At 46.9% G+C, this 26,063-nt stretch overlaps 4 protein-coding genes across 13 annotated transcripts; 2 read left to right on the top strand and 2 right to left on the bottom strand.

The window, feature by feature from the left end:
• The first annotated feature begins 359 nt into the window (after positions 1-359).
• serbp1b (SERPINE1 mRNA binding protein 1b) lies at positions 360-7,547 on the top strand. Of its 4 annotated transcripts, none has more exons than XM_027025687.2 (9): positions 360-707; positions 1,972-2,149; positions 2,534-2,674; positions 2,773-2,841; positions 3,316-3,390; positions 4,693-4,885; positions 5,615-5,671; positions 5,781-5,966; positions 6,068-7,547. In XM_027025687.2, the coding sequence occupies exons 1-9, from the start codon at positions 455-457 to the stop codon at positions 6,125-6,127; spliced, it is 1,212 nt and encodes a 403-aa protein (XP_026881488.2). In that variant the 5' UTR covers positions 360-454; the 3' UTR covers positions 6,128-7,547. The 4 variants fall into 4 exon arrangements, with proteins under 4 accessions (XP_026881488.2, XP_026881492.2, XP_026881487.2 ...); XM_027025691.2 differs by having other exon boundaries at positions 361-707; positions 4,702-4,885; XM_027025686.2 differs by having other exon boundaries at positions 361-707; positions 2,770-2,841.
• A 2,068-nt stretch (positions 7,548-9,615) lies between these two features.
• slc35d1b (solute carrier family 35 member D1b) lies at positions 9,616-14,064 on the top strand. 3 transcript variants are annotated; one of them, XM_027025692.2, is made up of 13 exons: positions 9,646-9,926; positions 10,246-10,279; positions 10,782-10,868; positions 11,186-11,253; positions 11,346-11,417; positions 11,494-11,562; positions 11,755-11,857; positions 12,032-12,124; positions 12,357-12,424; positions 12,870-12,948; positions 13,295-13,377; positions 13,493-13,545; positions 13,847-14,064. In XM_027025692.2, the coding sequence occupies exons 1-13, from the start codon at positions 9,754-9,756 to the stop codon at positions 13,855-13,857; spliced, it is 993 nt and encodes a 330-aa protein (XP_026881493.2). In that variant the 5' UTR covers positions 9,646-9,753; the 3' UTR covers positions 13,858-14,064. The 3 variants fall into 3 exon arrangements, with proteins under 3 accessions (XP_026881495.2, XP_026881494.2, XP_026881493.2); XM_027025693.2 differs by lacking the exon at positions 10,782-10,868 and having other exon boundaries at positions 9,644-9,926; XM_027025694.2 differs by lacking the exons at positions 12,357-12,424; positions 12,870-12,948 and having other exon boundaries at positions 9,616-9,926.
• Positions 14,065-14,156: 92 nt separating this feature from the next.
• mier1b (mesoderm induction early response 1b, transcriptional regulator) lies at positions 14,157-23,378 on the bottom strand. 5 transcript variants are annotated; one of them, XR_003411707.2, is made up of 16 exons: positions 23,360-23,378; positions 22,215-22,239; positions 21,964-22,109; positions 21,003-21,194; positions 20,658-20,781; positions 19,631-19,695; positions 19,445-19,517; positions 18,775-18,926; positions 18,572-18,653; positions 17,896-17,990; positions 17,661-17,788; positions 17,111-17,238; positions 16,026-16,943; positions 15,095-15,169; positions 14,812-14,935; positions 14,157-14,251 (listed from the first exon to the last, which is right to left on the bottom strand). XR_003411707.2 is itself a non-coding variant. In XM_027025685.2 (13 exons), the coding sequence occupies exons 1-13, from the start codon at positions 23,366-23,368 to the stop codon at positions 16,660-16,662; spliced, it is 1,503 nt and encodes a 500-aa protein (XP_026881486.2). In that variant the 5' UTR covers positions 23,369-23,378; the 3' UTR covers positions 15,897-16,659. The 5 variants fall into 5 exon arrangements, 1 of the variants encoding a protein (XP_026881486.2); XR_003411706.2 differs by having other exon boundaries at positions 14,157-14,935; XR_003411708.2 differs by lacking the exon at positions 14,812-14,935.
• A 1,027-nt stretch (positions 23,379-24,405) lies between these two features.
• LOC113587161 (C-type natriuretic peptide 4-like) lies at positions 24,406-25,424 on the bottom strand. The gene is made up of 2 exons (XM_027025702.2): positions 25,266-25,424; positions 24,406-24,999 (listed from the first exon to the last, which is right to left on the bottom strand). The coding sequence occupies exons 1-2, from the start codon at positions 25,422-25,424 to the stop codon at positions 24,733-24,735; spliced, it is 426 nt and encodes a 141-aa protein (XP_026881503.1). The 3' UTR covers positions 24,406-24,732.
• Between the last annotated feature and the right edge of the window lie 639 nt (positions 25,425-26,063).

Genomic DNA, 26,063 nt, shown 5'->3' with positions numbered 1-26,063 from the left:
GCCACAAGGTTGGCAAGAAGCTAAAGTTAATTCAGGAAATGTAACGCAAATGATCTTTGAGATATTTAAAGCATTTATAAGTAAATTAAAATAAATCATAAATTAACACTCAAATAATGTTAAAAATTAAAATAAATTAAGTTAACAAATTAAAGTAAGTCAAAAAAATTAACAACACTGAAATAAGCATTATTTTAAATATATATATATTTATTAAAAATGTATTAAACACACGATCCTGTAATCCATAATCCAGCACCAACATTGTGGAATTAGGCGCGTGTTTCGGCCTCGAACTCCACCCCCCATGTGGCGCGAACGTTCGTGTCCCGGATGTTCTCTGCGCCGGAAGAGAAGGAGGCGCCTTCTGTGGCCATCTTGTGGTTGTCTGCAGCGAGCTGCTCGCTCCAAGCCTCGTAGAATCGGAGGAGAATCCCGCTGCTGGGGCGCCATCATGCCCGGACATCTGCAAGAAGGCTTCGGCTGCGTCGTTACCAATCGGTTCGACCAACTATTGGACGACGAGTCCGATCCATTCGAGATACTGAAGGCAGCGGAGAATAAGAAGAAAGATGCGGCCGCTTCGGGCACCAAAACCGCTGCACAAGCCGCTAAACAGCCCAAAAAAGAGTCCCAGAAGGACAGGAAGAACCCGCTGCTTGACAAAAAGGAGGACTCCCAAGCCGCCGTGCCCCTGAAGAAGGAGGGTACGTGCTATATTTTGGGAGCGTTAACTTGTGAGGCCGCCTTGACGGCGCTCTCGGCGAAGTTACCTCAGCCTGCACGGCGGCTCGCGAGGTCACCATGGTTCCCGGCCGTGTTGACATGGCGGAGGACACGCTAGCAGGCGGCCGTCCGCTAGCCGGTTATTACAGCCGTGCAGCTAAACGATCCGTGCACGTCTCCGAGAAACGTCCCCCAGTCTTGAAGCGTGTTGCGGTGGAGCGGGCTTCTGTTTTGACGGGGTCGCCGCACGTCGCGTCAAGCGGCCGACATCGTAATTTAACTGCGTAGCTAGCCGTGCTAACGCTGGCTAAGGCGCTAGCTGGAAAGGGCAGATGCGAGTTTAAGTGTTCATTTCTGTTTTGCTTTAACAGCCAAACATCACCAGTCAAACTGCCGTATTGGTAAAATTTCTGCACGCCTATACGAACAGAAAGAATGCACGTAGTTGGGCAGCAGTAGGAACGCGCGATGTGCCTCTTAAAGGGTCGCGCTTCATATTTCAGCGCAAAGCCGAGTTGGTGCTTCAGGCCAGTGGCTACATAGTTAAACAACATAACTGGTATCAACAGGTCTAGTTTGGCAACATTTGACTTGCTCTCATATCACTTTTCGCCGAATTGTGCTGGAAACCACGTTTAAAGTGTCAGTTCAGAATGTTTTTTCGATTAATAGTAAAAAATATTAGAGGTTGTAGGACGATGCAGGGCAAGCTAAGCGCTACGTGAGCTCCGAGCTTTTGGTGTTTGTTTGTACAGGTGCGCCAGGATGCAGCGGGTAGAAACGTTCCCGTGTGTAAGGCTTTGACGTGCTTGCCATGGTAATGCGGGCAGCTTTACTTTCAATTTCTTAAATAAAAGCAATGTTCATTTTCATAATAATCGGGGTATATTCCAATTATTTAGTGTTAAGCCACACAATTTTATGGTAACAGCATATGTCTGCAGATACAGACAAATCACAATTAGGAATTCATTCATTCCCTCAACCCCAAGTGAGTTAAAAGATTAATAAAATTATCTGGTTGGGGGTCATAAACCAAGGGGTTGCAGCGTTTGAATAAACTGTAAACTGTTAGGTTACAGTTGTAGTGGAGCACATCAGTTTCAGTTCACACTACATCAATTTCCAGAATTTTCTTACTCTCACTCCACAGGCAGAGAACGCTGGTGCCGTGTTACCATATTAACTTGAATGTCAGTGCGCTCCTTTTTCTCTTTGTGACCTCATTTCCTGTGTATAACTCAGGCATGAGGAGGGTGGGGCGCAAGCAGGAGCAGCAGGGACCACCTGGCCCCCAGCACCAGGGTGCGCAGGCCGAGGGTCGCCCCAGCGACAGGAGACCGGACAGGAGACCTCCTCGTGAGCGCCGTTTCGAGAAGCCAGCCGAGGACAAGCCTGAAGGAGGGGACACGCCAGTGGAGAAGTGAGTCAGGGCGGAGACACGCCTCTCAATCCCACTGCACGCACTACATGTCTCGTTTACCACACCTCTGCCAGGTGTGCTGAGCCTTAAGTGGCCCAGCTTGGAGCAGCAGGGATGTTTGCCAGTGGTTCATTAGCAAGTTCGGTCAGTAATTGGAGCAGGGACATAACTAGCTTGTGCAGTACTGAACTTGATTTGAGAGCTGTGGACTAATTGCACTTGCAGTTTGCACAGGAACAAAGTTGTACTGTTTCAAAAGTGTTGAGTAACAATGTAGACATGTGACCCCCTCAGTGGTCATATGCTGATTAGACTATTCTGTTCAAGAGAGTTTTTCTGATTCTCTGGCTAAAGCCACATGCCTCGTCCTCTCCTCTTCCTCAGGCCAGTGGGAGACCGACCACCAAGGGGGCGTGGCGGCGGGCGTGGCGGCCGAGGTGGGCGTGGGAGGGGCGTGGGCCGTGGTGATGGCTTTGACTCGCGAGGAAAGCGTGAATTTGACCGACACAGCAGCAACGACAAATCGTGAGTGTTGTGCCAAGGGCGGGATCTGCAAGCTCACAGAGCCTTCGAGGGTCACAAGAGTGCAACAGTAGTTCACTCGTGTTTTTGTGTCCCAGTAGTCAGAAAGTGGAAGAGAAACGTGGAGGCGCCGGTTCACACAACTGGGGCAGCTCCAAGGATGAGGTCAGGTAAGGTCCCGGAGGACTACAGCCAGATCCCAGGCACACGGCCGCGTGGACGTGCAGGCCACAACAGTGTTGGTCAAGATGCGGTTACATAATCTGTAATTTAGCACAGTTATCGTCATGTTGGGTTTTGAAATGGTGATATCACAAAATGCTGCAATATGTAGATAAGCCTTATAACAGTCAGTTGTGTCTGTGTGTGTGTGTGTGTGTGTGTGTGTGTGTGTGTGTGTGTGTGTGGGCACCCTAACCAACCTTCAGATGAGTGTTCTGTTTCTGTTGAGTCATTGCATTAACATGGTTTAACAAACAGCAATTATTTTGGTCAGAATAATGCAGGTTTTCTTTAACCTTGTCAGAAAAAGTGTTCAGTCTGTTTTAATATTGATACATGATGGATGAGATTTTATGGTGGTAATTATGCCCCATGTCTGGCTTGCCTGGCGGGTGAATTCTGGCTGTTGTTTGGTTTGCCAGTGAGTTGGAGCAGACGCCGGCACCTGAGGCACCTGCGGAAGGGGAGGAGCATGCACCTGCTGATTCTGAAAACAAGTGAGTGAAAGCCCCGCCCCCTCTTGTGTGTAGACCAATAGAATGACAGTGCCTGTTTGGGTTGCCTTACCTGTCGATTATGGGTAACCATCAGTTATAAGGTTAAATCTGTCTAGATTTGCACAGTGATTTGAGGATTATTTAAGGTGTATATGTGATATGTGAAGGGTAGAGCAGTTATTAGATTATTAGTTGTGGATTACCACTCTTTAAAAATTGTTTGACCACATCACATTTATCTGAAGTGCTTGTCTGTAAGATGAAATGCTCTCGGTGTACCATCCTCTCTAAGTGCACAGTGCAAGACTACCCACCTTTTAAACGTCGGCTGTCTGAGCTTGATGACTCGTTATTGGAGGTGTGGAGGGAATGTACGTGTACCTCAGACTCCTGGTTTCTCCTCTGAGAACCACTCTGCAGCTCCTTTGCGATCTCTGGGGTGTTGACCCAGGGTCATTCATGTGCTTCCAGCCACACCCTGGTTGGGATATGTTCCTAAGATCAAGCCTCCAGGTTCGGGAGTTAAACTGCAATCGCCTTGCACAGTCAGGTGGACATTTGTTCTTGCTTTACAGCATTCTTGTTTAGTGGGCTTTGAACACGGTGGTTTGCAGGAGGTTTCTGCGACTATATTCTCATTAGCCTGTGGTTGTCCTGTAATTGGCTCTCACCTGATCCGTCACTGGTTAACTTAGTCCTGTAGTGGTGTTGGAAGGCTGGGGTGCGTGCGTGAGACACATGAGCTCCAGCCAGCGCTGACGCACGCAGCCTTCACGGGTAATGCTTTTTTTCATACTGTACTTCCATTATTTACCAGGTCGTCTTGTTAGTGCCTCGTCTGTTCAGAACTAACTGTAGTAAACCCTGTGTTACCTTGAAACTACATAACATTCATCTTTGTATGAGGGTTTTGGTTTTTCTCACCATGTCCCAATAAAGTATTTGTTCTCTGCTGCGTACTTTTACTAATTTAAAGTCTAGATTGGGTTGGCCAGAGAGTATACCTCTAACAAAGCAGGCACTTTTAATGACAAGAAACGTTATAATCCATAGGTGGGTTATGCAGTAGAGCATTCCCAACATACATCAATCTTAATTAAGTCTTAATTTATCACCCATTGAGAAGGAAATGCACCTGACACTGAACTCCACCTCCACACTGTTGTATTTGATACTGGGTCTGTTTGGAGATTCACCCGGTCCGAGGTGCTGCTGTGCCGTTTGCGCAAGTCTGAAAGGGTGGGCGCTGGTCAGTGAGCCGGCATTGTGAAAGTTAACGTTGTGTGGTGTTTTTTATTTTTGGTTCTCAAGGGAGAACGAGGTAGAGGAGGTGAAGGACGAAGGCCCTAAGGAGATGACGCTGGACGAGTGGAAGGCCATGCAGGATAAGGAGCGTGCGAAGGTTGAGTTCAACATCCGCAAACCCAACGAGGGAGAGGACGGCCAGTGGAAGAAGGGCTACGTGCTGCACAAGTCAAAGAGCAAAGACGCGGGGGTTAGTGACCTGGCGCAGGCCCGCTGGGGCTTACTCCTTGGGGGTGAATTATAGTACACTGCAGCCCTGCTGGGGCTACTGTGTTGGGGGTGAGTACTGTGGTGGATGGGCCCTACTGGGGTTTATGCAGACTGGTCTGAAACCTTTTGCAAACATTTTGCACAAGAAACAGCTGTCATGCCATTTGTAGGGCTTAGTATAACTGAGCTGTGTGCGCGTGCGCGCGTCTGGCGAGAGGACCGAGTGTTGTGTTCTGCAGGCACTGGTTAAGTGTGATGACTGGAACGTGCAAACGATGAGCAGATAACCACTAAGAAAGCACGAGTGTGTGTGTGGGGTGCCGTTTAACTGCAGCACGGGGGGGCTCACGTCACACTGCTCTGTTGGTGTGCATTTAAACCTCTGTGCTCTGTTGGTGCGCATTTAAACCTCTGTGGTTCTGAGGACGTTGTGCAGACTGTTTACACATCACGTTCTGTAATCTGCTATAAGCAATGTTCATTTCTGCCTTTTGAACTTTTTTGACCTGCGGTATTTTATGGTCACCCCCCCACACACACCTGCTTGCACTCATCAGGTAATGAAGCCTGTCAGTCAGGTGTGTGTGTGTGTGTGTGTGTGTGTGTCTGGCCTGTTCTAAACTGTGGGGGTGGTTGATGGGTACAGCAGGGCTGGTCTGAAAGGTTTGAGAGGTATGTGACTAGTTTCTTGTGTTTTGTGGTGTTGCAGAGGCCGTCTGGAGCTCTGATAGAAGCTGGAGACGCTAACGCTGACGCGCACCACAAGGTGAAGCTGCCACCCCTCACCTGCTCGTGCTCTCCCTCTCTCTCCTTTGTAACGTGGCCAGGAAACGCTGTTGTAGGTGTTTGACACCCGTGGAACTTCTGTCCTCCAGGGTGCCACTGAAGACATGACGGGTGACCACCACTTCCGCAAGCCGGCCAATGACATCACCTCTCAGCTGGAGATCAACTTTGGGGACCTTGGTCGCCCGGGGCGCGGTCGGGCAGGGTCGCGCGGGGGCAGAGGAGGCAGGGGAGGGGGCGGTCGTGCAGCTCGTGGGGGCAGCCGGTCTGACAAGGTCAGCAACAACGTGCCCTTGTGTGTGCACTTATGGCCATGTTTTGCGTCATGGACGCCTACCACTGTTTGTGATCTGGTTGTGTGTGTTTCCCCCCCCAGGGTGGAGGAGTGTCTGTCCCTAACGTGGATGACCCCGAGGCATTTCCTGCCCTGGCCTAAAGCTCCGCCCACAGACTCCGGCCCTCTCCAGCCCCTCCTCTACGAGGCTTGCATGCTTACGGATTCTTCGACTATAGAAACCAGACAAGGAAAAAAATAATTAAAAAATCTGAAAGACTGTCATCCATACCATATTGAGGACTGAAATTCTGCCTTTGTTTAAAGGAAAAACACAAAACGGACTTCTCTTGTTACACTGAAGCAAATTCTTGGTAGAGGTTTTGTATTTAGAGACATGATAGCAGGGATGTTCATAGAGGTGTTTTTTTGTTTTGTTTTGTTTTGTTTTGTTTTTTAACTAAGCATTCTCCATAAATATTTGTTTTTAATTGCTGTTTGAATGTATGCGTATTTCCAGCATATGGTTGAAGCGTGTTGTTTGCTTAAGCTTGCCTGCCTCGGCCTTGTGTATCCGCCACTGCGGTTTTAATACTCTGAAGATCATTTTTGAGGGCTTTACCTAAACAGAACAGGACTCCTGAGACTTCTAGCGCTAATTTTATTGTTGCTCTATACATGAGTAATGTATAATTTACTATTTTAAGTATTTTAATGAAAGCAGGGGGTCAGGCTATTTGTGTGTGTGTGTGTGTGTGTGTGTGTGTGTGTGTGTGTGTGTGTGTGTGTGTGTGTGTGTGTGTGTGTGTGTGTGTGTGTGTGTGTGAGATGCCTCAGCGGGCCCAATGCCTCTGTTCCTTTTCTCCTTTTGGTTCTGTTCTCTAGGCTGTCTTGTCCTGTGGTGCAGCAGTGATGTCTGTATGTGCTCCTTGTCCTCCCCGATGTCCCACCCTGTGATGTGTTCCAGCCTGGGCCTCATGTGTCATGTACATTGACCATTTAGAAACCTGGCTAACACTTAGAAGCGTGTGTGTGAGGGAGACTGTGAGTAATATGTGATGTACACCTTTGTCATGACCTTACTGTTCGAAACTTGGATTGTGAGTTTGAGCAAGTGGCATTCTAAACCTGAAGTTTTATTCTGGGGATTTTCTGTAGCTATGATTGACATGCCTTGCACTTAGATTGACAATAACCTATGATCTTTAGCTAACAAGCACATGGCCTGCCCCTGTCTGTATTCAGTTTTGCTATTGTGAACCTTTTGCTGGTCTTTTGTTTGAATTTTTTCCCAAACTGTTTGAGAGGGAGAGAGAAACATGGCCTCCAGTGTGGATGGTTGGCTCTTCCTAAACTGGGACTGGAGAATAAAGAGGTGGATACTGGTCCATTGAAGTCCCAGCTTCCAATTTTTCTCTCCACATGCCATTTAGCTTTGACCAGGACACGCAAACATGGAGGACCAGGTGGCTCTTTGTTTGACAGCATTCGTGTTTTTTTGTTTTTTGGTTTTTTTTTTTAGCTGGATGTTTCTACATTCCGACATCCCTGTTCAATAAATTGCCCAGAGGTGTTGCGTGAATTCTGCCTGTTTAGTGGTTGTTTTAAGGTCTTGTCCTTTCAGAAGCAGGGCGCAGAGGCCCGAGTCCTCATGTTCCTGCTTGCTTTTACTGCACATCAGCTTCTGCTCTTTGACAGAGACCTGTCACCTCATAAAGGGAATTGATACCCAGTTCAACCGTTGGTCACTTGCGTTATTTAATATTGGTAGTTCAACAGAAACTGCTATAAATCTTAAGTTGTTATGAAGCATGCATTGCCCATCGTCACAGACTTCTGTGTCTGTCTAGTCCAGAGGGTGTGATGAGGCCAGATGGGCTACTGGATGCATAAGGGAGCTCTTGCAGCAGGCAAGGTGCTCGGGGAGGAGGCAGGATATGGCAGAGCTTGTGCATCCTGCTGGTAACTTTCAAACTTGATAAGGACAGATGTACGGATGTAGCGCTGCTGCACCGATTATGTGCTATTAGGGGGTCAACGCTACAGTCCTGGCCAAAAGGATTGAGACTAGCACAAACTTTGGTTTTCACAAAGTTAGCTGTTTCAGGTTTTATGGTGGGCAATTTGCGTTAACTCCCACATTGTGAAGTGATCAGATGAATTACGAAGTCATTCCTTGCCATGAAAATGAACCTAGTCACAAAAATTACTGCATTTCATCCCTGCCACAAAATGGCCTGTTAACATCATTTTATTGATCTTCTTGTTAGCTCAGAAGAAAGTGGTTACGAGGACAAGGCAGCCATTTATTGAGTCATCAAGAACTTCCAAGGATAGAGGTTCAATTGCAATGAAGAGAGCTTCAGGGCGCCCAAGAAAGCCAAGCAAGCGCCAGGACTCCTAAAGAGGATGCAGCTATGGGATCGGGTCACCACCAGTGCAGAGCTTGCTCAGGAATGGCAAAAGGCAGGAATGAGTGCATCTACACGCACAGTGAGGCGCAGGCTTTTGATGGTTTGCTGTCAAGAATGGCAGCAATGAATCCACTTCTCTCCAAGAAAAACATTGACAGACTGACATTCTGCAGGAAGTATAGGGATTGGACTGAGTTAGTTATTTCCTCTGATGAAGCCCCCTTCAGCCTGTTTGGGACATCTGGAAAAATGATTGTCCAGAGAAGAAAAGGTGTGCGCTATCATGACTGCTGTGTCATGCCAACTGAGGCATCCTGAGACCATTCATGTGTGGGGTTGCTTCTCGTCCCAGGGAGTGGGTTTGCTCAAACATTTGATTAAGAACACTGCCATGAATAAGGAATGGTATCAAAACATCCTCCAAGAGCAACTTCTACCAACAATCCAGAAGCAATTTGGTGATGAACAATGCTTTTTTTCCCCGGGATGACAGGGTACCATGTCACAAGGCAAAAGTGATAACCAAGTGGCTTGGTGAACAAAACATTGAAATTTTGGGTCTGAGGCCAGGAAACACCCCAGCTCTCAATCGCATTGAGAACCTGTGGTCAGTCCTCAAAAAGACGGTGGACAAACAAAAACACAGAAACTCTGATCAACTCCAAGCACTGGTAAGACAAGAATGGGTTGCATTCAGTCAAGATTTTGCCCAGAAGCTGATATCCAGCATGCCAAGGTGAATTGCATAAGTCTTAATATTTAGTTTTTCCCCCTTCTTTTTAAAGTCTTTGCTTAAACTGGATGTATGTCACTAAATAGTTCAAAAGTAATAATAATAAATTCTGAAATGCTTATAATTGTACTTCACTATGCCATATAAACGCCTGACCAAAGGAACCAAAAAATGAGGCACTAAATTTTGTGAAAACCAAACTTTGTTAGTCTCAACTTTTGGCCACGACTGTACACTCAAAACATTACAGTATATCTAATTGTATAGCACTAGTTCCGCAGGCTGCCTTGTTTAAATATGAATTCGGATGGAGTATGGTTATTTGATGGCGATGTTGGCTACTTACCTGATCTAACGTCGTGGTGTAGCTTTAAAGCATGTGTGGATAATGTCTGAGTGTATATATGTAACCAACACCTGGCCCCTGGGTCTTAACTTACCACAACTGAACACACTGGTTATGAGTTCGGGATACGAAAAACTTCTCAACTAGCCCAAAGTGGCATGTTTGTGCGAGATTGACCGCTTTTCACCCACTTTTCCTAAGTTACATTTTAGTGAAGACTTGAAGTAAACGTGTAGTTTTCCTTTAAAAGGACACCAGTTGAACCTTTGCTCCCCGGGAAGTTGCTTGGGGAAATATGGCTGACACTCGCACACATGTTGGGCTTTGTACTAAAAGTCGGCCTTGTGTGGCGCCAGGCGAGCGCTGCCGGACGCAGGCGTTACGGCTGAAGTTATTCTCCGCAGCGTTTTACGGACTCAGCTCCTTTCTCATCGTTATCGTGAACAAAAGTGTCCTTACGGGTCACAGGTAACGACTAAGTGAAGTCGCTAACGCTGAATGAGACGCGTTATGTCCGCTTCAGACAGCGCTCAGCTTTGGCGTTAGATGTTGGGAACATTAGGTGCTTTTAAAGTCTAAATACAGTGTACTCGTTTTGGCTTCAGTTACTGGAACATCTGCCGTAAATCGCAGTATCGTTATTTATGAAATGTCTATGTTTATGTTTATGAAAATACATTCGCGTAACTCCGTTTCTTTCATTTGAAGTGAATTAAATATGCCATAGTCCTAATGCATTTTGCCTGAGGGCTGTACTGAATTTACTGTCCAATTGTTTTCTGATCAGATTCCCGTCATCATTGTCACTGGGGATTGGCCAAGTAAGTGTTGTTGATCACAGTCCGCCCTCGCTGTGCACGGGTTTAGCCTTTACAGTAGCGTCCATGCGCGGTACTGCGTGGCCGTTGTGCCTCACAGGACTTTAAACCCAAGTGTGTCTGTAACGAATCACAGGACTTTAAACCCAAGTGTGTCTAACAAATCACAGGACTTTAAACCCAAGTGTGTCTGTAACGAATCACAGGACTTTAAACCCAAGTGTGTCTAACAAATCACAGGACTTTAAACCCAAGTGTGTCTGTAACGAATCACAGGACTTTAAACCCAAGTGTGTCTAACAAATCACAGGACTTTAAACCCAAGTGTGTCTGTAACGAATCACAGGACTTTAAACCCAAGTGTGTCTAACAAATCACAGGACTTTAAACCCAAGTGTGTCTGTAACACACAACTGCAGCATGTGCACGAGCAGTCAGCCCGAGGCAGCTGATGTGCACGTTCTAGAAATCCTGCCGCTGTCTCTAAAAGCCCCTTGTCTTACAGATGTTGGCGACGGTGATTGTGTTGTGGGGGGCAAAACAACTTAAAGTCATCCATTTTCCTGATTTTGACAGAAACATCCCCCGCAAGGTAAAGTGCAGCACACTACAAGGGAGACATTTTCAGGGTCTCTTGTAGATGTGTGCACTGTAGAGCATTTAAGTGGTAAGGAGGGTTTTGGTTTATATGGTCCCCTTCTCTCACTAAAGTATTGGTGCAGTTAAAATCTGACCTCAGATCAGTGCTCTGAGATAAAGCACTTCAGCTGTTTCTTGCTCCCAACCCGTAATGTATAATTTCTGTAGACATAAAAGCAGAGTTTACACATCCATTTTAGCACCTGGTTAGAACTGAAGCTAGTCGCTTGTGTGTGAGGGACCTCCTCATGACATCTCTCTGCTTTTCAGACGTTCCCGCTCCCTCTTCTCTATGTGGGAAACCAGCTAACGGGACTTTTTGGAACAAAACAAGTGAAGTAAGGCCTGTAAAGTGGTTTTGGTGGGTATATTGATGTTGAAGTGTGTAGTGAACGTGGCCGGGACCAACCACTGTGTTTCCATCTGCCAGCCTGCCCATGTTCACCGTGCTCCGGAGGTTCTCTATCCTGTTCACCATGCTGGCTGAGGTCCGCCTGCTGGGGTGAGCTCGCGTTCACGCATCACCGAAGTGCTCGACTTCTTCAGGTTCTGAAGCTCCAATTTGCTGCCTTTTACAGAAAGAGGTTTACATGGACCATAAAGGCTACAGTATTTACTATGATCTTCGGAGCTTTTATTGCTGCAAGGTAAGTCCTATGGTGGACAATCCTGGTGTGGAGTTGTGAGTTGTGGTGACTGTCTCGACCGAGTAGACATGCGTATAAATGTTGGGCATTAGAGCTCTTCAGCGTCATGGTACCGTGGAGGTACGCCCTTACAGAAAGGCTTCCAGGACGTTAGTTTTCCTCACGGATCTGGGGTGTCTGTGCCTGTCTCAGTACAGATCTGGCTTTCGACCTGCACGGCTACGTGTTTATCACCCTGAACAACCTACTGACAGCAGCCAGCGGGGCCTACATGAAACAGAAGCTGGACTCCAAGGTGTCGGACACCTGCACGTGAAACTGAACGTTACTTCCGCACAATCTTAAGTTCAACACGTAAAAGAGGGATTTGTCCAGCAGTCTGTTACAATGCTAGTTTTTATGACCCTCATCATGTTCTCATTTCTATGTTCTTGCAATCAGATGTATAAATGTATGTATTTATGTTTAGGACCTGGGGAAGTATGGACTGCTGTATTATAACGCCTTGCTCATGCTGGTCCCCATTGTGGGTTTATCGTATTATACTGGAGACCTTGACAAAGTAAGCCTCTCTCGGTCACATGCCTGTGCCTCTGTCTGATAATGTCTTACTCTGCCCACTGAGGGAACAGCCTGTGTTGTGAAGACAGAATTAGCACTCCTTACTGACACTAAACATTACTGATGCACAAGGCAACGTTGTGAATGGGTGGACCGTTGGCTTTCTTTCTGTGTAAGAGTCCGACATCTGTGTCAGTCTGGAGAATTAAGAGAGAGCTTTGTTTCTGTGTCAGACGCTAGCGTTCGATGGATGGACGGACGTGTTCTTTGTTGGCCAGTTTGTTCTGTCCTGTGTGATGGGGTAAGGTCATGTGGCTGTTAGTCTTACACCAACATGCTGTTTCTTCCCATTATTGTTTGTGTACATGCAGCCGTCTAAGAGTCGTGTAGTGAGGCTTTCAGTGTTGGGGGGGGGGGGGGGGGGGGGCTTATTTTTGCACTCTGTTTATCCAGAAATGGCCACTTGATGTCAATAGTTGTTTTTTTTGTAGTATGTTTGCAGTGTCCAGTGATTGGTCAGTCTAATTACTAATCTCATGCTTTATTTGTAAATGTCTCACATTGCCACTAACAGGAGGCCATTTCTTAAACCCAGGCTCACTTCAGGAAAAAAACTTATGTAAACTGCACTGTAGTAAAATATTTGCTGACATTAAGAACATTTACTTGTCTAGTTTATTTTCATGTTGCTGTCCAAGGAAACATTATAAACATTCACAAACTCTGTGTGTGTGTGTGTGTGTCAGGTTCATCCTCATGTACTCCATAGTGCTGTGTACACACTACAACTCTGCTCTGACCACCACTATTATAGGCTGCATTAAGGTCAGTCACAGTTCACACATCTAACAGCAGCTGAGCCAGACCTAAACCATAACCTCTGACCTTAGAGACCTTGTCACTTATATTCTCAGTCAGCTTTTTAAAAACCCACGTCAGGTATGATCTGAACAGACTTCCATGCAGGATGCCTGGCTCGTGTTCAGACACATGAAGCCTCTGGGAAAGAAGTGTGGGGCTGTGCTGAATTCCAGGATGTACAGCAGTCCTTTAATTTAACATGCAAATCCCTCCCTGCCAAATCTAAACACAGGAGGGTTGGGCAATGCTGGATTACAGAGGCCCAGCATCCTTTTCATTTAAGGTAATGATCTCTTCCTTCCTCCTTCAGAATATCCTGGTAACTTACATCGGGATGGTGTTTGGTGGAGATTACATCTTCACCTGGCTAAACTTCGTTGGGTTGAATATCAGGTAAAGGTTCGACACTAAGACTGTACCTATCCATGACAACATGGTCATCTCACCACCTTCAGCCTGTAGTTCACCTGTAGCTCTGAAACCTGCTATGCATGTCTGCTTTCTAAAGCATCGCCGGGAGTCTTGTGTACTCCTATGTCACGTTTGCAGAGGAACACAAAAGTAAGTTATGGCATTTATTTACTCAGTCACCAAATTAATTAACTTCATACATCCTGTGAAATATTTTAACTCAAAACATGGATGGGTTTTGTAGTTTGGTTGTGGTAGCAGCCCTCTGCCTTGTTTGATTTAACCAGTTAACAAAGGAGCTGTCTAACATGTTTCCTCCTGCTGGACAGTTTTAGTCAAGTATTTGAGATCTGAGATCATTTCGGTCTTACTCTTGCCAGCCAAGTATTTCCTTGATTACACTGACGTGGAGTCATAATTTTGTCCTATATGTATTTCTTTAAATCAACAGAGAGCGCCTAGTAGGTGTGACAGAGGCTGGACGGTGCTGTGGTCAGGAGGAGACTGAAGAGATTACACAGTATCCCAGGGCCTGTTTACACCTTGCACCGACATGCCTTTCTTCTACTGAACATATCCGCATATACTTTGGCTGTATTCTGTTTAAATGTCTTACTAAAATGCATCTCTAGTATGACCAGATGAGATCTGATGGTATTCACAATCAAACATACCAGCACGTATGTCTCTTCTGTTGTACTTAAGTGTAAACATGGTTTCTCACGTGCTACTACCTGGGCATTATTTGCTGTAATGTTGGAAGAAAGTTTAAAGCAGGCAGTGAAGCATCTGTGTGTGTTGAGGAGAAGCTGTGGCCTCTGGGCATGGGAGAAGTTCAGTAGTCGTTTTTCAGTACCTGAATGAAGAATACACATTCCATTTACACTCGCATCCATTTGGCAAGATCCGTGTCTGACCACCTACAGCTATGGCACGGGTGATCTGTTCATACCGCAGTCACGATGGGAGCACCTACAAATAGTTTCATGTGGACAAATTAGGTGACCTTGATCCAAGTCACCAACAACACATTGATACAAGGAGTAAAACACCCCCTAAAGTAGTGTGCTAGGGTTTACCTCAAATGTTTTAGACCATTATGTAAACTGGGACATTTTAATCACGTGCAATGTAGAAAACTTAATATGCTGAGTGCTATTCACCGTGGATAATTTACAGCTGAAGCACCAATAGTATGGATCACCTCAGTACATTGTGTCTTTGTTGAGTAATATATTATGTAAGATAATTCATGATTAAGCATTAAATCTTAGGTTCATTTACAAATATCAGAACAAAAGCTATCTGGTCTAGTAGATGAACATTTTTTCAGATTTTCTGCAGGTTGTGCATTAAATGCAATCGGACAACTGGTGTTGGGGTGAGTGTTCTTGATCCCATTTTATATACACACACCTGTAACTCTGTCTACGAAATTGTACCGAAAGCTTCGTTTCTGTCGTGAAGCTGTCGAACAAACTTGTAACGGTGAGATACCACCACATTAGCTCTCCAGTACGACTCGCACCCTTCGTTCTTTCTGGAAAGTTACAAAGAACCGCATCGTTCACTTCAGTTTGCTGTTGCGTTAAACTCCAGTGTAACAGGATCGTTTGTATGGCTGCGAAGTTTGGTCGTTTGTGTTATGTAAATAAAAACTGAGAATACAGGCCTGGCATGTATGGATCATACACAGTACCGGGGTGAGCGCGTTTCTCTACCGTAGTTATGGGACGACGGCACCTGCTGCTTTTCTTCTCTAGCAATTCTGGAGCTGGACAGAAGCAGAATTGTGCAAAATGTAAATGGGAACACGCACCTAACAAGGCGAGTTACAAAATTCGAGTTCCTGCGACCCCTTACCTCTGCTGTTCTTTATACATTTCACATAATTACATTCCAACTGTAATTTTCAAATAAACGTTTTTGCATGTCTTCACAAGGAAACTAAGCATAAATGTGACCTGGCTTTGAAATCAAAGTGCCTACAAAGTAGATTTTTATGATTGTACTTTTCTGCCCCTAAATTGTAACTAGTTTGGCTAAACTGCCATCTAGAAAACATTCAGTGGCAGCACAGGGAACAGTCACTTATTAAACCGAGCTGAGCAAAGTTTCTCCTTTCGTTTCATTTTTTTTTTTTATTGGAGGCGGCAACTTTTCATGGTTTCTGCACACACAAAATTTGCTGTTGGAATAGTGATTATATCACCATACCGCACCTTGGTGAATATGCCTGCACTAAGACATAAATTGGTGTGCCTGAGCCTGTCCCTGGAGATCTACCACCCTGCAGTTTAGCACGGGTCTGGCTGGATTAGGACTGGAACTAAACCCTTCAGGCTCATAAATGTGCAGGGCCCGGCTTCACTACCCCATCTGAGAGCAAAGCCCTGCTAGTAACACAGGAAGATTTCTAGTGAAGCTTTGAATTGGACCTGAAGGCACTTCAAACTACAGCGCCGCCCTCCCCCACACACAGAAGCAGTCGTTTCAGACACCAAGGTTTGATTTCATCATGATCAGTTTTGTGCAACCTCGCACAACAAAAGTTTGAAAGAAAGAACAGAAACATTTACAGTATCATTATCAAAACTATGAACTATACAAGTTAAGAAATCTGTACAAACCTTAGGTCCAAAGACAGATGCCTCTCAGACTTGGTGGAGTGGTTGGAAAGCCCACAAAAACAGATTTGTTTTGTCGTCATCAAAACACGGCTAGCAAACACATGAGTAGCAGACATCCCTGATGTCAAACCTGGATGAAGGCGTCATGGGCCTGGCCAGAGCAGCTCTGCCCTCTCCGCCCCTCACGCTCTACACAAACAAGCCCCACGCAGTGCCCGATGCCAACATACAGTACAAAAGTGCAACTTCAGCGTTCCTGCAGAAACATCAAACCGTCCCTCCCTCCCTCCAGCCTAAAAAGGACCTGACGGAGACTCCCACTGTCAGCGTGGTTCCATTAAAAAATATAAATATCTTGCAAGTAAAAAAAATTATTGGACAAATTCCAATACAAATAGAATAGACATTTTCTGTGTAAAATGGTGAGGGGTGTGAATCTGAAGCAGTAATTGGTTACGACATTAGTAGGAGTTTGGCTGTGGTGTCCCCGCCGTCTTCAGCTGGACGCTTTGCTTTGGTTGTGGAGGAGACTCTAGGGGAGACTGTCCCACTCCCTACAGTCAGGGTGCTAAAATAAATCCCCCTCTCATTTGCTGGATTTGGTCTGGCCTTTGGTCTCTGCTCCACTGGCAGTTCAGTCTTCCTTGACCCTGGGGGAGTCCACGTTGACCTGGGCAAGGGGGTCTGAATCTGTCCTGCATTTTTTAGACTGCCTGTCCATGGCTTGGCTGTCCTGCGGCCGTTTTACGGCGCCGTTTCTGTCTCCGCTGCCGACGGCAATAGGCTCACAGCCGTTGGAGTCGTGGGGCTCAGGGAGGAGGCGCTCTGCTCGGCCCGACTGCAGCGAGTCACTCTTCACCTCGCTGCCTGACAGCAGCCCGGAGTCTGCGCTCGACACGCTGCTGTGACCGCCCACGCCTACAGCACACACACACACACGCACACGAGAGAGAGAAAGACTCAAAGAAGGTGACACTACTTTCTCTTTTGCATTAGGCGGCATCTCTGGTACATCACACATGTTGTGAAGGATCGACTGCTATTGAACAATGCTAAACCACTAGGTAAACGTGGTTTGCTCTGACCGTTGTGAGCGGAGCCATCCTCCCGTTCCGAATGGCTGGTGTTGCTGCTGGAGGTGGTGGGAGGAGGTGTGGCCGCTCGACTCGACGCAGCACTCTCGGTCTCGTCCAGTAGTCTGTCCATATAATCCCTGTAGCAAACATGCACAGTCGGGTCATGACCTCGCAACGCTGCGCTGAAAACATTCCAGCACATAGGGCACATTTTATAGACTGCAAAGCCAGGCGGTTACAGTAACTGTAAACAAGGGATAAAAACAACCACATCAAAGAATAACCAGTTGGTGTCTTTAGTCTGAGCATCTCTCGTTGAAGTACAGCTACAGCGGGGACATCACCGCATATTCAGGTCAGTACGGAGCCATCAAAAGCAAGAACCATATTAGTCAGGCGTAGCATAGTCGCTGTTACTGACTGAATGATGTTTTTGGTAGTCTATATAGGTGAAAACTTATGTTGCTATTGCAGCTGGCAGAAGAAAACTGTGTCAAACACAATCAAATGCCTCACTGTGTTCAGTGCCATTGTGAGGGGAGGCTGTGCAAACACTCACGTCACACCCGGGTGAAGGTTGTACTTCCTCTTGCCAAGTCGTGTTTGCTGTGCAAAGAAGTCGTAGCGCTCGGACTTCTTCCACATGTAATAAAACGCCACACACTCTCCTACAGACCGTGTTCTCACCTGGAATTTCAGCCCAAACCAAACACATCATTCCACCATCAGTCCAACACCCTGTCTCAGTGGGAGGGGAGTGAACAGCCGTGGCTCCACAGCAAAGCTGGTCTTACCTTGTTGGCTTGAATGAGATGAAAATCTTTCCCATAAGCCTTAAGACCTTGTTCAAAATTTCTACATTCTTCCTCCGTCCAAACGGAGAGCTCTTCTGTGGGAAAAGACTTTATAATGTACCTGCTGATTTAACACACTTACTACAGATCAAAACCCAGTTTTGTTAGGAGAGTCTAGCTAACACACTGATTAAGTTTGTCATCAACAGAGGATGCCTGGGCCTGAGAGTCAAACCAAGAGCCCTGCAGAGTTCAGCAGCACACCCCAGCCGCCAGGATTCAGATGCTACTGAAGTCCTGGATTATCTGGGTGGTGCGTGTTAGATTAGGATTGGGACTAAGATCTGCAGGGTGGTACAGCATCACACTGAAGGTGGGCACCCCTGGACTGAGGTTTGGCTCAAATCCAGCAGTCTGCTCACTTGCTTGCTAGTCAATTAATTGTGGAAGCAATCAAAACCAAGTCTTTTCCCCCGCTCGGAACAGATAAACAAGTGATGGAAATCACTGCTTTGACATTAGTGGAATGGAGGTTAAAGAGCTTGTTAAAACAGTGTGGTACTGGTTAGGTCTAACTGAACCAGGTGCTCTGGTGTGTCAGGGTTGGGGTCAGGATTCTGTGCTGTGTTCAAACGGTCAGGTGTATTGTGTGTTGATGGGAGCAGGTGGGCCTCACCTCTGGCGGCTTTGACGTTGAATCGCAGTCTTCGCAGGGCTTCTTCCGTGTCAAAGTCGCACTTCACCAGCTCGTAGAGGGCCTGAGGGAGACACACACCGAGATAAAGCCTCCACACGCCAACCCTGCAGACGCAGGAGACGGCCATCCTGCGGCGTGCGCAAGTAAAGCCCCGACTCCTCCAGAAGAAGCAGTGGCCGTACCTGCTCATTGTCTTTAATGTGCGAGCCCTCAGGAATGGCGTCCACTCCAGTCTCCTCACCCGTGCGCCGGCACGCCTCCGTTAAGAACTCCACCACAGTGTGTTCCGGAAGGAACTCTGGATTCCACAGAAGCTGGTCGTCATTTTCATACACTGGGGTTAAAAGGCAACGGCGTTCGTCACTACACATACTGACGGCCGGGTAAACATAATTCAGACTACACCCAAAAGCCACACAGTAAGACATTTAGACATCGTTTAATTCAATAAGTTACTTTTAGGAAATGTGTAATTTTTTCAGCATCCGAACGAAAACTGTCACATTTATTGTACAAGTTTTCAGTGAAATAAAAAAAGTTATTGTTTGTCAAAGGAAAAATGGCCATGCATACAACTGCTTTTGACACACCAACATAAGTGTTATGGTGATGCGTGTTAGTGAGTAAAAAATGTTTTAAATAATAATATATTACAATGTCTTAATATTACTTTGAAATGTGTTCCAGTCTTGCAGCTTTTAAACACGGCGAACTAGATCAGTTCAGTTCCATTAGTTTGTTGACCTTCCCAAACATCCTCCATGATGCTGAACCAGAGAGTGAATAAGGCAGAGGGTGAACTGTAGGAGTGCGGAGTGAGCGTGTGGCATGAACACATGGCACTGTACAAACCTCTCTCGTTTTCCTTGTATTTACAGAGCCCCGCGGGCGTCTCTGCCTGGTACATGGAGCCAACCATGATCTCCTGTTGAAGGAGGAAGACTCAGAACTCGCATGGAAAAGCAGGTCTTCACAGTGAGAAGGAATGCCTCACCCCCAGCCCCGACCCGTCCCCTCGTCTCATAGGAGAGTCCTTACCTTTTTCCAATCCTCCGAGGGAATGTAGTCCTCATCCTCCTCAGATTCCTCGTCCACTTCGTTATCTGCAACGTGGAGAAGGGAATCTTTCAACATCAGCACGCACATCGACATGCAGTGACTCGGCGGGCTGCCCAGGGACCCGCTGCAGTGACTCGGCGGGCTGCCCAGGGACCCGCTGCAGTGACTCGGCGGGCTGCCCAGGGACCCGCTGCAGTGTCCCGGCGGGCTGCCCAGGGACCCGCTGCAGTGTCCCGGCGGGCTGCCCAGGGACCCGCTGCAGTGTCCCGGCGGGCTGCCCAGGGACCCGCTGCAGTGTCCCGGCGGGCTGCCCAGGGACCCGCTGCAGTGTCCCGGCGGGCTGCCCAGGGACCCGCTGCAGTGTCCCGGCGGGCTGCCCAGGGACCCGCTGCAGTGTCCCGGCGGGCTGCCCAGGGACCCGCTGCAGTGTCCCGGCGGGCTGCCCAGGGACCCGCTGCAGTGTCCCGGCGGGCTGCCCAGGGACCCGCTGCAGTGTCCCGGCGGGCTGCCCAGGGACCCGCTGCAGTGTCCCGGCGGGCTGCCCAGGGACCCGCTGCAGTGTCCCGGCGGGCTGCCCAGGGACCCGCTGCAGTGTCCCGGCGGGCTGCCCAGGGACCCGCTGCAGTGACTCGGCGGGCTGCCCAGGGACCCGCTGCAGTGACTCGGCGGGCTGCCCAGGGACCCGCTGCAGTGTCCCGGCGGGCTGCCCAGGGACCCGCTGCAGTGACTCGGCGGGCTGCCCAGGGACCCGCTGCAGTGACTCGGCGGGCTGCCCAGGGACCCGCTGCAGTGACTCGGCGGGCTGCCCAGGGACCCGCTGCAGTGACTCGGCGGGCTGCCCAGGGACCCGCTGCAGTGACTCGGCGGGCTGCCCAGGGACCCGCTGCAGTGACTCGGCGGGCTGCGCAGCTGATTTTAACCGATGCCTTCACATATGCAGTCATACATTTCGAATTCCTCCATGGAGGACGTCTGAACAGTAGGAACAGCGGGTGGGGGCTCTTACTTTGGAAGTAGCTGCAGTTCTGGGGGCGGATGAGCTCGGCAGTGCTGCAGCCTTTAGACGTGAGAGTGCGTCCTTCGCCGGCCGAGTGGGCCTCCAGACCCTTCGAGATCTTCACACCCTCGTCCTGAGAACACCATGTTTACAACCTTTAAACTCCGCATGTCCACTGGAGAGGAGGATGTAGAGTCTAGCTGATCTGTATAAAATAAAACGTACTACAGAACCTCTCTATCCCCAACATACACATAACCTAGCCCAACATTTACCACACCCTACCCATAACTGTAACCTATAACTATACATATAACCTACAGATAAGCAGCCAGGTGCCGCCCCCATACACACCTTAACCCTCTTCAGTTCTCCAGTGCTTCGGCTGCTCTCATCATTATCCAGTTCCTCTCCTTCATCCTCCTCATCTTCCTCTTCTCCATCCTCTTCCTCATCCTCCTCATCCTCATCCTCCTCTTCCTCTGGCGACTCACCGGTGCCATAACCATAGAGACTCAGGAGCTCTTGAATGGGCATCTCTCCTTCCTGTGGGGGGGGGGGGGGGAACGTTCAATGCAAATTCAAGAGATGATGAAAAGTAGTTTGATTTCATGACTATAAAACGAGCCGTGTAAAGTCCACATACCGGCAGCAGTTTACATATCATCTGCTCATGCTGATCTGAGATCAACTTTGTTGCAGTTTATATCAGATTTGGGTTTAAGGAGCTGGCTCTTAAAGCAACTTATGGAGGGAGATTCTGACCAGCAAAATAACTGCAGCTCAGCCTCTATAGTGTGCACTAAAATCTCTGTTCGGATATTAGGATCTCCATTAATCCTTTTGAGTAAGATCATCTTCCTCCTACTGGAGTCAGCGCACATTAATTAATGCACTTTAATTCATTAACTATACATGTTCTATAAAAATTTACATTCACGTTTATATTGCCGATCAGTACTTGTATCTGTATATATGTACCTCAGCACCCCAGTCTTTGGCCTCATCTGTACATATCTCATACGACACACACTTTACGTACTTTGGTTTGAATATTGGTCTTTATGTTAATATATAGGTTATATATAGTTATGTATACACTGGTCACATACAGTGTATACATGATTTATATATAGTTTGCAAATACTTTATATAAAGTTTAGCTTTTTCTTTATCCTGATGAACTGTGGCAAAAGAAACCACATCAAGCACACAGGACAGCAAAGCTGGATCAAAACGTCCCACTTTCATCTTGTAATTTTATGAAGGTGAGTGGTGATATTACGAAGCAGCGCAACACAAGTGTGTTCCTGACCCTGTTGAGGTCTTCGATCTCGTTGCTGAAGTTGGTCTCTCCCTCCAGCAGCTCCTCCTCTTCCAGAGTGCGCTCATCGTCAAAGTCGTGCACGGGCATTTCTGCCGAAGGATCAAAGTCAAGGCTATCTGAGCCGACTGAAACCCCTGCACATAAAAGACCTTAAATCGTCAGCACTGCCACGATACTACAAAGCAAACACAATGCAACTTCTGCCAATGTGCTACCCCCAAAACAGGACGGATATTTACCTGGGCTCGAATTCCCCAAGGAGTCCTAAACAAGACCAAGACAAATGCCAAAGTCAACTGATGATTTTCCTGTCCTCGTGGAGTGGTCATTTTAAATGACAAAGGGTTCTATCACGTATTGATTACTAAAATAATTGTATTGTATGACATAATAGTGCAAGTGTTTGTTGGTTAGGATATCTGTGCCAACTCTGCGGTGTATCGACATTTTTTAAATCCGCGGGCCTAATTCAAAACAATCACGGGCATTAAATGCGATACATTTCCTCGCCTAGAAAACTCCACAGTAATTAAGCAAATCCGTCTTAGCTGGTACTAGTTTGGGCTGATGCGAAATACCGTTTAAATCGCACATAGAATTCTGCATCAAAGATAAGAACGTGCATAAAATGAAGTCTAAATTGTATTTCTACAGACATAGGAGATAATAGTTTTAAAAACCATCGTCTCTGGCAGTGGAGCTTTAAGTTTGAGGTCCAAAAGCGCGCCTAGACGAGGACACGGCTAACTTCCTCCAACGCTGCTGCTCAGCTGCAGACTCCTCTGGCTAGCTAGACTGTTGAGCGAGCGGGGCAAGCGATACAACGACGGGCGAAGTCCGGTGTCGTCTTATGCCGTTAACAGCGTAACGTGAAACTAAGCTCCGATGCTATGTCTCTTTTACACATGCTGGACATATTTGGTGATTTTAAAGTTTCACACAGCCAGCCAGCTAGCTGGCTAATCTGGCCAACACTTTGCTCATTAGCCAGCAGAGAAGTGGAGTTCCTGAGGCTGGCTAGAACAACGAAAGTCACACAAGAGGAGAAGTCAGCAGTGTTTATCCTCCGTTTTCTTCCAAACTTTATCTCAGAAACACTAGCTAGCTCGCTTTTTACGTCGGTAGCTAAATGCTAACTAGCCAGGTTAGCTATCCGGCGCTAGCGAGCTAATCTCGCTAGCTAGCTGGCTAATAAGTTTGCAGACATGAAATTTGAGAAAATTCAACAAGTTTTAATAACTTAAATCGATTGCATGTACGCAACGTTTTACGAAATGTGTCCGTTCGTTCCGAAAGGCGCATCCAACAAACGGGATACTGTTCAAAATTAAAAGGGTACTTTTTGTGTTTGTTTTAGGGAAAATCATTAGAATTTGCTTCTTACCTCCGCCATATTTGCGATGCTGAATGGTCACTGTGTGGGCGGGGCTTCGGGAGTTCCCGGATGTACCTGCGTGTGGTACCAGGGAGGCAGAGTCATGTCTACTCTATTAGCGGAACCCTCCAGCACACTATATTTAGCAATTAGTTCTCCAAGCCTCTAAACCGCCATAAAACAGTGATCTGTCTGTGTGTGGAAAATTGGATCAGTGGGATGTAAAATTGTTTTTAGTCCAAAAAAGACATTCATTGCCAGGCATGCCTGTCTTTTATGGGCATGCTTTACACTCTCGGTCACTGCATGAAATTCTGTTTTAGTAATTTCGTAAGACACGTGTCACTGCATGCGTCTACTCGGAGTTGTTCTTCTCTTGTACAGCTGTGAACGGCGTGCTTTTTACACACCTCTGAGTCGTGGATAGTGTAATTCTCAAAGGCTAGATGTAAAGCTTCTCTAGGTTAGACCTCACAAGGCCTCATTTTAGTATGAATATATATGACTGTTCCTGATGGATGGATGGAGTTAGTGGATGAGCTGAATGACGTGCACCGGGCCAGGAAACACACCACACACTTCGGCCGAGAGAGGGACACTCAAAGGGGGTGATCTCAGACCCTTAACCCTTAACCTCTTTAGGTAGTGTTTCAATTGATCAGGATGTTAAGACCTTAATTTGTTAAACATTACATGTATCAAACTGCCCTGAGGAGCGTCTCCTAAAGATGACCCATGCGGTGCTAACAGAGTCGGCTGTGGCTGTGTGGGAGAAGACAGCAGACAGATAAGCACCCGGCACCAGTGCTTGTTCAGACAGGCTACAAAGTTTCAAAACAATATTTTTATTAAGACAATATCTCACCATTTGACAGCTGGTCTTAAAATAGTCAGTGTCTATCTGTACAAAGAAAAAGATTTGATGTAAAAAAAAAAATGCATAAAAATATCTACTCTTTTATCTAAAGCATAAATATATGTAACTAAAACTAATATTTGTCAAATAATAATAAAAATATTGACACATTAGTTTTGAATAATGCAGAGTGTGTCACGTCTGAGAAACACAGGGCCCTCATTTCAGCCCCTAATATGACCAAAAGTCGTCCACAGAGCAGCCCGTATAATATAATTTGGTTGGCTAGGTATAATATTTCTTTCCAGAAACTCAGTGATGCCATAATTGCAATATTTAACAGTGTTAACACATTATAGCCTCGTTGACCATTTATCTGACGTTTCCCCGGACTATGCGGTTACGTGCAGTGGGCTTTATCGTTTATTTGCTACGGACGACCAGCGCGAGGCTGTAGGTCTCCGGACCCAGATCACTCGGCTGGCGCGCGGTATCCAGACAGCCCAGCTCGGCGCCAGACGGCTCTTCAGTCGCTCTTACAACCCATGCCACTCAAATCGCTGATTCTGTCCATTTTAAAACCAAAGCAGTTTTTGCGCCTTTCACTCTTATTCGACGGTTGTTTCTTCCGAGCACGCGACTGATCGCTGGACTGGCGCAACTTTGTGAGTTTCACGCGGTTGGCCACGTTTGGCTCGTGCAGCGCGCGCGACCCGTTGCCGCGAGAGCGCACGTCCGTGTCGTTGAGCGTCGGCGTCACTGAGCGATTGGCTGCTTGCGCGGTCCGCATCACCTGAAGAACACGCAGGTAAATACACGGGCCACTGAACAGTGCTGCGTCTCACATTTATTTAGCAACCTGCTGCAAGAATAACAACTACTCAGACGAGTGAAATGATTTCTGAATATTTTAACATTGTCCGGTTTAGGAAATCATAGTCTTGTGTGTGAGCAATGGAGAAATGAGTAGTACATCATAAACATCACCGAGGGCACAGACTTAATCTGGACTACGTCACCGTCCACCTGGAGCGCACAGACTTAATATGGACTACGTCACCGTTCACCTGAAGCGCTTCCAGTCCTTTCCTTCACCAAGCGGAGGAGTGAAAATGAAGAGGCACTCACCTTGTCCTGGGCTGTTGTCAGTGGGATGGCACTGGGTCTGAGACACAGAGTAACGAGCATGCCACACATCAGTAAGTAAGAGAGATCCATCGCGAGATCTCCGGATGATGGTGATAACCTGGTCTCTGACATTCTCCTGCACATAGGCAGCGCTAGGCTTTATAATCCAGCCGTGATGTCATTAACATTTAAATGAAAGCGTCCTCACCCTCTGATACCTTGTTGCCAGTTTCCTTTTTCAGTATGCCCTGATAAGACTGCGACGGATTAACAGCGTGTCAGTCACCGTTTGTTATGAATATGATAATGTTCACGGCCAGGGCCTGTATCAGAGAGCAGTAGATTAACACACCGTTTATAGGTTTACACCCAGCAGTCAGATTGGGGCACGTTTTCAGTATGGCCAAAACACGAAGGTTATTCTTTTGGGTAACAAATAAATTGTTTCTAGAGCAAATGAAGACAAAGACAATTCTGAACAGTCTGAAATAGATTAGGTTACCTTACAGTTGTAGGCATTCGTCTATATTTTCATTTTAGTTCTCTAATTAAATGAACCCGTCTGGATTAAATAATGCACGCAGCAAGTAGTTCTGAAAGTTACGTTTTACTCTTAAACTCTTTTTCACTCCAGTACATCCCATAATGCTTCTTTTCCAAGTGATGTAATGCCATACTAAAGGAACAAACAACGTATTCCGATGTTTCTTATAGCCAACAATAAAAAAA

The sequence above is a fragment of the Electrophorus electricus genome, chromosome 19 (assembly GCF_013358815.1).
Source record: "Electrophorus electricus isolate fEleEle1 chromosome 19, fEleEle1.pri, whole genome shotgun sequence".
NCBI classification, from domain to species: domain Eukaryota; kingdom Metazoa; phylum Chordata; class Actinopteri; order Gymnotiformes; family Gymnotidae; genus Electrophorus; species Electrophorus electricus.
This window is presented reverse-complemented; position numbering and strand designations above follow the sequence as displayed.

Bases quoted from the DNA above. Each gene is read 5' to 3' on its own strand.
- mier1b (XM_027025685.2), bottom strand. The intron at 17,789-17,895 runs GTAAGACCAGCT...CTGAAATTCCAG, and splicing joins ATCTCATTCAAGCCAACAAG to GTGAGAACACGGTCTGTAGG. The intron at 16,944-17,110 runs GTCAGAGCAAAC...TGTGTGCTGTAG, and splicing joins GGATGGCTCCGCTCACAACG to GCGTGGGCGGTCACAGCAGC.
- LOC113587161 (XM_027025702.2), bottom strand. From the start codon at position 25,424: ATGGATCTCTCTTACTTACTGATGTGTGGCATGCTCGTTACTCTGTGT. The intron at 25,000-25,265 runs TGACGTAGTCCA...CGTGTTCTTCAG, and splicing joins GAAGCGCTTCAGGTGAACGG to GTGATGCGGACCGCGCAAGC.
- serbp1b (XM_027025686.2), top strand. From the start codon at position 455: ATGCCCGGACATCTGCAAGAAGGCTTCGGCTGCGTCGTTACCAATCGG. The intron at 708-1,971 runs GTACGTGCTATA...TGTATAACTCAG, and splicing joins CGTGCCCCTGAAGAAGGAGG to GCATGAGGAGGGTGGGGCGC. The intron at 2,842-3,315 runs GTAAGGTCCCGG...TTGGTTTGCCAG, and splicing joins AGCTCCAAGGATGAGGTCAG to TGAGTTGGAGCAGACGCCGG.
- slc35d1b (XM_027025692.2), top strand. From the start codon at position 9,754: ATGGCTGACACTCGCACACATGTTGGGCTTTGTACTAAAAGTCGGCCT. The intron at 9,927-10,245 runs GTAACGACTAAG...TTTTCTGATCAG, and splicing joins AGTGTCCTTACGGGTCACAG to ATTCCCGTCATCATTGTCAC. The intron at 10,280-10,781 runs GTAAGTGTTGTT...CTTGTCTTACAG, and splicing joins TGTCACTGGGGATTGGCCAA to ATGTTGGCGACGGTGATTGT.